The sequence below is a fragment of the Hippocampus comes genome, unplaced genomic scaffold (genome assembly GCF_001891065.2).
Source record: "Hippocampus comes isolate QL1 unplaced genomic scaffold, H_comes_QL1_v1.1 scaffold104, whole genome shotgun sequence".
Lineage (NCBI taxonomy): Eukaryota > Metazoa > Chordata > Actinopteri > Syngnathiformes > Syngnathidae > Hippocampus > Hippocampus comes.
In genome coordinates this window covers 1,617,453-1,624,729 of record NW_017806072.1, presented here as the reverse complement: position 1 = coordinate 1,624,729, position 7,277 = coordinate 1,617,453, and the positions used below count along the sequence as shown (strand labels likewise).

The following is a 7,277-nucleotide window of genomic DNA, read 5'->3' as shown; positions in this document are numbered from 1 at the left end:
ACAGGGTAACAAAATGATTGCAAAATCTCAACGTTATTTATTACACCTGACAATTTGACATTTTGGTACATATCTTACCAAGAATCATAGAAGTTGACACACATGATTTGCTTTTCCGGGTTACATAAAATGACATGGCTAGTCGGATCTGGCCCCCGGGCCTTGACCTCGACACCTGTGACCTAAGGTATAAAAGTGCTCTCTATAAGTGATAGTATGTATGTTATTAAAAAAATAATCTGAATTTGATCAATTCTAATGTTTTTCAAATAAACTGAAATATTTCTGCACTGTTGAAAGTAGCAAAAAAAATTGAAAGAACTGCAGATTACATGTCAAATGTATTCATTAATATATAAAAGAAAATCCAAAGAGTTACTCAGTGCATATTATCTAAATGGTATGAAAAGAAACACAATTAAATCATTTTGGCTATCTCTGAAAGCATACTATCGAAGAAAAAAAAGAATCTACAATTAAATATGGTTTAAAGATACAGTGGAATGGAGAAATAATTACTTGGAAATTTAGTTTGAATGATGTTGACTTTATTAAAAATAAGAAAGAGGGGGAAAAAAAACACTTTCAACTGTGAAAACCTGGTGTGCAAACTGGCATGTAATTTATTGGAGAAGGGAACGAGAAAATGAGGAAAGCTAAGACAGAAATGCTTGTGAATCATCCATCACCGATTTACTTGGAAGCGCAATTTATTTTGGCAAAACACAACTTTGAGACACGCCGTCATAAAATGCATTCTAAAAGATGATGCCTGTTGAGGCCGGTGACAGCCACGTTGTTGTATTGTTGCACTTATGACAGTAAAATGGAATCACACATCCAATAAAATAAGAAAACAAAATTGCTTGCCGCACCCACAAATGTCAAGGGCAGGAAGAGACAATGCAATCGATCAAAGAAATAAAGTTGCCAACAAACTCAGTTTACACAACGTCCTTCTGTCTTTCTTCCATCTCGGGCCATTGTGATGAAGAAATGTCAAAAGAGGAAAAGTGCAGTTTTGTACCAAGCTAAAGAAAAATCCCTGCTCAAGACTGGGCTTGGTGTTTGGCTGTAAATTGCATTTTCATGATATATGAAAAAGGCCATTAGATGCTTTATTTTATGTGAAGGTGTCGAATAAGCATGATGTATCATCTGAGACGCGCAAAATAAAAAAGATAAAATTCGGTTCAAAGTGACCTGGCATATATTCGGCCCTTAGGGGTGCCAGGATAAAGCAATAAATTAATCTTTTGCAGAGGGCAGTCATGAAACAAAGAGCATTAAACTCTGTGAATGGGTTTCTCTCCATTCGAAATGGCCACAAATCCACAAATATGGTCAACTTAACACACTTTCCCCATAATGACTTCCACCATTTTCATCTGGCTCCGTAAATATTCACTTGATAAAGTCATAAAAATGTCACATCCTTGCAATACAATAAACTGAGCTATACTTCACATATTGGAGGGCGGGGAAATTACTTTTGTGTTGCAAAATGAGTCTGTGGGTTACCGTCTATATCAATTTACAATCCGTTCCTACACAGTAACCATCCAAACAGCCAAGATACACAATTAACTAGTCCAACAGCCTTAACATCGTCCAACATTAATGAACAATAAATGAATGAATAAATAAACTTAAAATTGGCCTTTGGTTGCTTGGTTATTGGTTATTACATGAACTACTAAAAATAAATATTTCCACTCATTGTCATCATTTTTTTAGTAAATAGTGTGTTATTTAACAACTTGGAACATTAAATAAATCAAAGCTTTCGGGTTAATTTCAAAATCAAAAATCAATGACCTCCTGCGACATACTTTTACTGTCCTGGATCTCTGCAGGGTCAATGGTTGCCTGCAGGGTTTTCACAGAGTACTTATGAGCCTGCATGAACCTCTGCAAGTACTTTGACGTGTAGAGCCAGTGATGTTTCAGGACATCCTCCAGCTCAAAGGCTTTTGACTGGCGCGCGTTCATCTTGCGGAAACGCCTGAACAGTTTGTTCGCCGACTCGTTCCCCTCACTGGCCCAAGCACCGATAGATCCATCTCGCTCTATTATTTCGGGGACGTGGGCCAGGGTCTTGTGCAGGTAGTTGGTTATTTTACCTTTGTAGCGGTATTTGAAGGTAGTGGAGATTAGGTCAGCGAAACTCTGGGAGTTAAAGGAGTAGCGGCAGAGTTGGTCAGGACATTCCTTGGCTGGGCAGGTGGAGCGCCACACAGGCTTCATCTGAAGATACAGCCTCATCAGCTCCCTCAGGGCCTCCCTCCTCTCCTCCGAGGGGACCAGCTCACACACCACTTGCACCGCCTCAAGGGTCATTAGCTTACGGGCGTAGTTGCCGTTCATCCTCATCACAGGTTTGAGCTTCAGCTTCTGCCTCAGTTCTTTATCTAGGGCTGCCCGCCAGCTGCGTCGTTCCTCCCGGCTGGGATTTTCCTTTCGGTACACCTCCCCTATTTCGTCCTGGAAAATTTTGTAGAACTCTGTGGCATTTCCAATCTCACAGTGCAACGCATCAAGTGTGGAATGGGTCTCTATGAAGGGCTTGGTAGAGACGCCTTTGACTCTGTCCCGCAGTTCCTCTACAGACTCAGAAAATGGGTTGGTTCGCCAGATTTCATAACGTGCCAGGTTCTCATCATGACTGCGTGTGACGGAGTGGAGCACCATATTTTTAGCAGCCTCCACTCGACTGGAGTCACACAGTGTGCAGACGTAAGTGGATCCGGAGGCTTCCAAGCCCTCAAATTCACGTACCATCTTTTCATCGTATCCCGACCCTCTAAAGTGGAAGCGGAAAGATCGAGGCAGGCCGGCTATGGTCAGGATAAGCCTGCTCTCCTTTATTGCGTTACGCTCTGCGACCATGGGCGCCAAGACAGCTGTGAGTGACTCGTGGTCCGCTTCGTCCACAAACATCAGACAGAGGGGCTTACAGCACAATTCTGAGTTTGGTTTTGGCTCAGTGAAGATTGTAACCTCCTGCCTATTACCTTCATCTAGCAATACAGAAATAGACATAATGGTGAAAGAGAAGCGAACAGCTTTCTCAGGAACAACTGGGCCTCCGCCGTGCTTTTCACTGACATCTCCCATGCCGTCACAAGATTCTTTGATCAGAACACTGAAGCCTAGGGTACAGGCACTGTCTTCCATCCCCCTCTCTCTCATACCCTCCACTATGTCCTCCTCCAGATCCTTTATTGCTGACACCAGAGCCACATCGTAGCGGAATCGACGTGTGATGGTCTCAGGTGGTGAGTCATCCAAAGTCGAAGTCCATCCAGAGAGCCCATTTATGATCCTGACATTGCAAGATGCAGACACGTTCTTGAGAGCTGGCTGCCATTCAAACTGGTGAAAGCCAGGGAGAAGTTCTTTCTCTGCAGCTCGCAAAGCGTGTAAAGGCTGAAAGATTTGGCGGCCGCTGGTGGCTTTGACAGTCCGGTACACTTTGTGATACTGGCTGCAGCTCAGGAAGGTGTTGACCCGGATAGCCAAACACACAGCAGGATGTAATGCAAAGCCTCTGCCTGTAGATAGAGACAAATTAAAAAGTTTCAGTCGAACACAGAAAGAGGCAAAATAAAACAGAAACAACAAAGGATGATAGAAAAGCGCACTAAGAGAATAATTCAGGACCAAACTGTGAAGCTCAAACTTCCAAAAGAGCTGGAGAGATGAACTTTTTCTCATTCGAATGTGGTGTCGTTCCTACCACAGCACAGCAAGACCGTAAATGTATCATTGTCCAGAGCACACAAACCTTTGGATAACTAATGTAATATTTCCTTATTTCTAAATGTCATAATGGGCTGCAGGGGGAAACAATGTAGTCGCTGAAAAGATGAGATGTATTGGCTACAAATGAAAACTGACACTGGCTGGCTTCAATTCCCAAATGGAAACTTTGGTGTTGTCTGTGTCATTTGCAGATACGAGAGCTGCTGATGTTCTGATTCCAATGGGCCCTTCGCATGAGTTGTTATCGTATATCAAAAGGGGAGTGAAAATGAAAGTCTGACAGTCGGGCAGAAAGAAAGTGAGGGCTGGAGAAATTCAAGAAGGGCCAAGAATGGTACTTTAATAGATAGAGATGGACAAGCATGAAAAGCACAGAAAATCTCTCCTAAACAGTGAACTTTTCAACTCATTGTTAATTAAGGGATGAGAGCAGCCCTCAGACTAGGGCAGAAATTAATGAGATCTAATTAATTTGTTTGTGTCTGTCTTTCGGTGCGAAGGCGGTGCGCACCGATTGAACAAGAGACTGATTCATAACCACTTACCTTGCATTGTGACCTCCAGCTCATCTGCCATTCGGTGTTCATTCGCAGATCTCAGCGCCAGAAGATACAGCGTCAGACACACTGACTTTAGGTCGCCGCCTTCTTCTTTATCCGCAAACATCCTCACCTGTTTCTTCAGAGACCTCAGTCGATGCTTCTGGGCTCGACGCGTGAGGGATAGCAAGTGTTGGCGAGGCCTTCCCCCTTTATTGGCAACCAGGTAGTCGTCAAGCTGTGATGATTGCTGCCGTGCATCCTGCGCTTCATGGCTCATACAGTGAGCTTTAAATGAGTCCAGTCTTACATGCTGACCGCAGCCATCTCTTGGGCAGATCAAAAGCAGAGAATGCAGGACGAACAAAAAAGTTTTTGCGGGAGGAATGAGGTCATCGCTGGAACAGGGTAAGTTGCAGGCAGGACAGTGAGGCCCTATCAAGTTTTTGTATTTTATAATACAGCTGTGGCAGAAGAGGTGGCCGCAGGGGGCTTGAACTGGGTGAGAGAGCAGATGGTCACACACCATGCAAGTGAAAGAACGGAGGAAATCAACAGGGAAATTCTCAGACATAAGCTTGCTACTCAGGTGTTGTTTCTGACAGTGTGTGATGGTCCTCATCCAGTGCTTCCTTTGGATACTGGGACTTTTCCATGTCTTAAGGGCAGCACCATGAAGGTGGCTGCCAAATGGTCTCAGAACTCGACCTTCACTGCTGACAGTGATATGGCTGTGCTCCAACCTGGTTCTTTTGACAAAGCTGTGGGCTCTGGAAGTGGCTGTTCTCCTTTTTCTGCCAGTCGTGTGGAATGATTGTTTCTTAGGCGAACACAGGTGGCAGAGAGCACAATGAGGTTTCCACTCGGGGACTTTTGTCTCGGACAAATTGCATACCCCCCCTCCCCGTATAGCAGTCATCCAGCAGCGATGGCAGAAGGAAAGCGGATGAACAGATTCTGTATCTGTTGTTACGTCCACTTTAAAGACTTTGTGTATGACCTCCGGCCATTTTGTGAATGTGCAGCCCATTTTGCGGAGGGAATTCTTGCTGTCATTATCCAGAACTGCGTGAACATCATGGATTGGGCCACTGACTTTCCTTAGCAGGATTCCACAAAGACGGCACAGACATCTTCAAAAGAAAACATGCATTACTGTTTCTGTCAAAGAGAGATCAAATATAGAAGAATATCAAGAAAGGTTTCATGTTCACTCATCACCTGAGGTGCTTTATGTGGTTGTCAGTTTCTTCGAGCTTCAGATCCATGCTCTGGTGAAGTGGTTCAGCAGTTTCCTTGCTTTTCCCACCGAGACACAATTTGATAACACTCCCTGTAGTCGTACCATTATCAAGGAGTATATTTGGAGCTGTACCAAGGTTAGGTTTAGAGATCCCTGACATGGCTTCCTTCTCACTGGACATAGGGGCCTTCTCAATGGACTTCACTCTAAACAGTTTAAACTTCCACTGAGTGTACTTAGAGTAGGGATGGGGGAGCTCAGCCGGCATGGATGATCTGGGGCCATCTGTCTCCAGGCTTTCCTCTGCCATAATTGGACTTAAGCCTGGGAGAGAAGAAGGGGATGCAATGAGAAGGAAAGTGAGATGTGCATGCATTCAAAAGCTCTGGGTGACTAATCTTCACAGACCTCAAAAAAAGTATGGGAAGAAAAGTGCAGCGGAGAGACAGATTTAAGGATACAGAAAATGATGTTGGATTTCAATTACTCATTAGTCCCCAGCAAGGGTATTTGAGCTTGGAGCCCGAACCATTGTATGTGATTCCAATAAAACACTTCTTTACATACCCTAAGATCCACTGAAAAAGGCAGTGACTACTGACGTGCATTGCCAATATACTGAACGCATGAAACAAACACTGTGTGATCGACACAACGCCAAGGATCTTCATTTCTCTCATCTCCATTCTTCCTGCTCTAGGAGCCTATGAGACTGTATTTCTTTGACACAGAGCACTTGCTAAATCGCCCCCCTTATCCCTGCAAGACTGTCAGTCCTTTATATTTGTCATTTTCTAAGCTGGATAGCGAATCCGAGCCCCGGGAGCCATAAACTGGCTTTGTGAAGGCAGGGGGGAGGAATTGAAGACAGTTATACTTATTTCACAATACATTGATAGTGGCTAGAGAGGTAAGGAGGAAAAGAAAACAAGAAGCCATCACACTGAATCGAGATCATGATGAATTATTCCAAATACAACATTGTTCGGTTTAACAGCTTATAATTCAGCAGATAAGTGAACATATGGGATGTACGGGAAGGATCAACGATACTGGAAACATGACAGTGTTTATCTTATCCTAGCTAAATTCCATGACCACATCAGACATTAAAGCAAGCTGGTCAAAACAATGTTGAATAATCTGTTAACTATTTAAACCTTACCATATTATACCAATGGCGCTCTTCCAGAAGCATCTCGTGTCTAACCATCTATCAGCATGCTCCCTAGAAAGCTCTTTCATTTTAGAGGCCTTTATTTACTTCTCATGCTGAAGTCTCTTTTGAGACAAACAGCTGAGCCTGTGTACATGAGAGTCAGCTGGGCTCCTACCTTGTTTTTCATTCTCAGCTGGCGTCAGTCCCTCGGGGCTCCTCTCTGCGTGAGGGCACAAGGGAAGCCCTGGAGCGATAGGCCTAAACACACTCCTCAATGTGTTTGTTTCTCACAGCTTGAGGCATCTGTTACCAGGAGTCAAAGCTCCATACACAGTAATTGATGCTGTCTTTACTTTTGTGGCTTGTATTTATACTCTTTCCTTGTCAGAATCCCAACAGTCAACCCTGGCCACCTGATGCAAACAGCTGATATTTTTTTTGGGGGGGGGGGGGTGCGGGGAACAAGTTCAGAGCAGTAGTGGTTTTCCACATGTGCATAGTTTGGGCTGCAGACAAACACATTTTCTACCCCACCAAACAGCAGATTATGCACAATTAAAGAATGACAACA

General features: G+C 43.9%; 1 protein-coding gene across 2 annotated transcripts; it reads right to left on the bottom strand.

Annotated features, from left to right (window-relative positions):
- Positions 1-671: 671 nt before the first annotated feature.
- On the bottom strand, positions 672-7,027 carry rag1 (recombination activating 1). 2 transcript variants are annotated; one of them, XM_019893918.1, is made up of 4 exons: positions 6,882-7,027; positions 5,526-5,871; positions 4,311-5,437; positions 672-3,554 (listed from the first exon to the last, which is right to left on the bottom strand). In XM_019893918.1, the coding sequence occupies exons 2-4, from the start codon at positions 5,855-5,857 to the stop codon at positions 1,804-1,806; spliced, it is 3,210 nt and encodes a 1,069-aa protein (XP_019749477.1). In that variant the 5' UTR covers positions 5,858-5,871; positions 6,882-7,027; the 3' UTR covers positions 672-1,803. The 2 variants fall into 2 exon arrangements, with proteins under 2 accessions (XP_019749477.1, XP_019749478.1); XM_019893919.1 differs by lacking the exon at positions 6,882-7,027 and adding an exon at positions 6,713-6,816.
- Positions 7,028-7,277: the final 250 nt, after the last annotated feature.

Excerpts from the sequence above, each read along its gene's own strand:
- rag1 (XM_019893918.1), bottom strand. The coding sequence starts at position 5,857 with ATGGCAGAGGAAAGCCTGGAGACAGATGGCCCCAGATCATCCATGCCG. Across the intron at positions 5,438-5,525 it reads AACCACATAAAGCACCTCAG|ATGTCTGTGCCGTCTTTGTG; the intron begins GTGATGAGTGAA and ends TTTCTTTTGAAG. Across the intron at positions 3,555-4,310 it reads GCTGGAGGTCACAATGCAAG|GCAGAGGCTTTGCATTACAT; the intron begins GTAAGTGGTTAT and ends CTCTATCTACAG.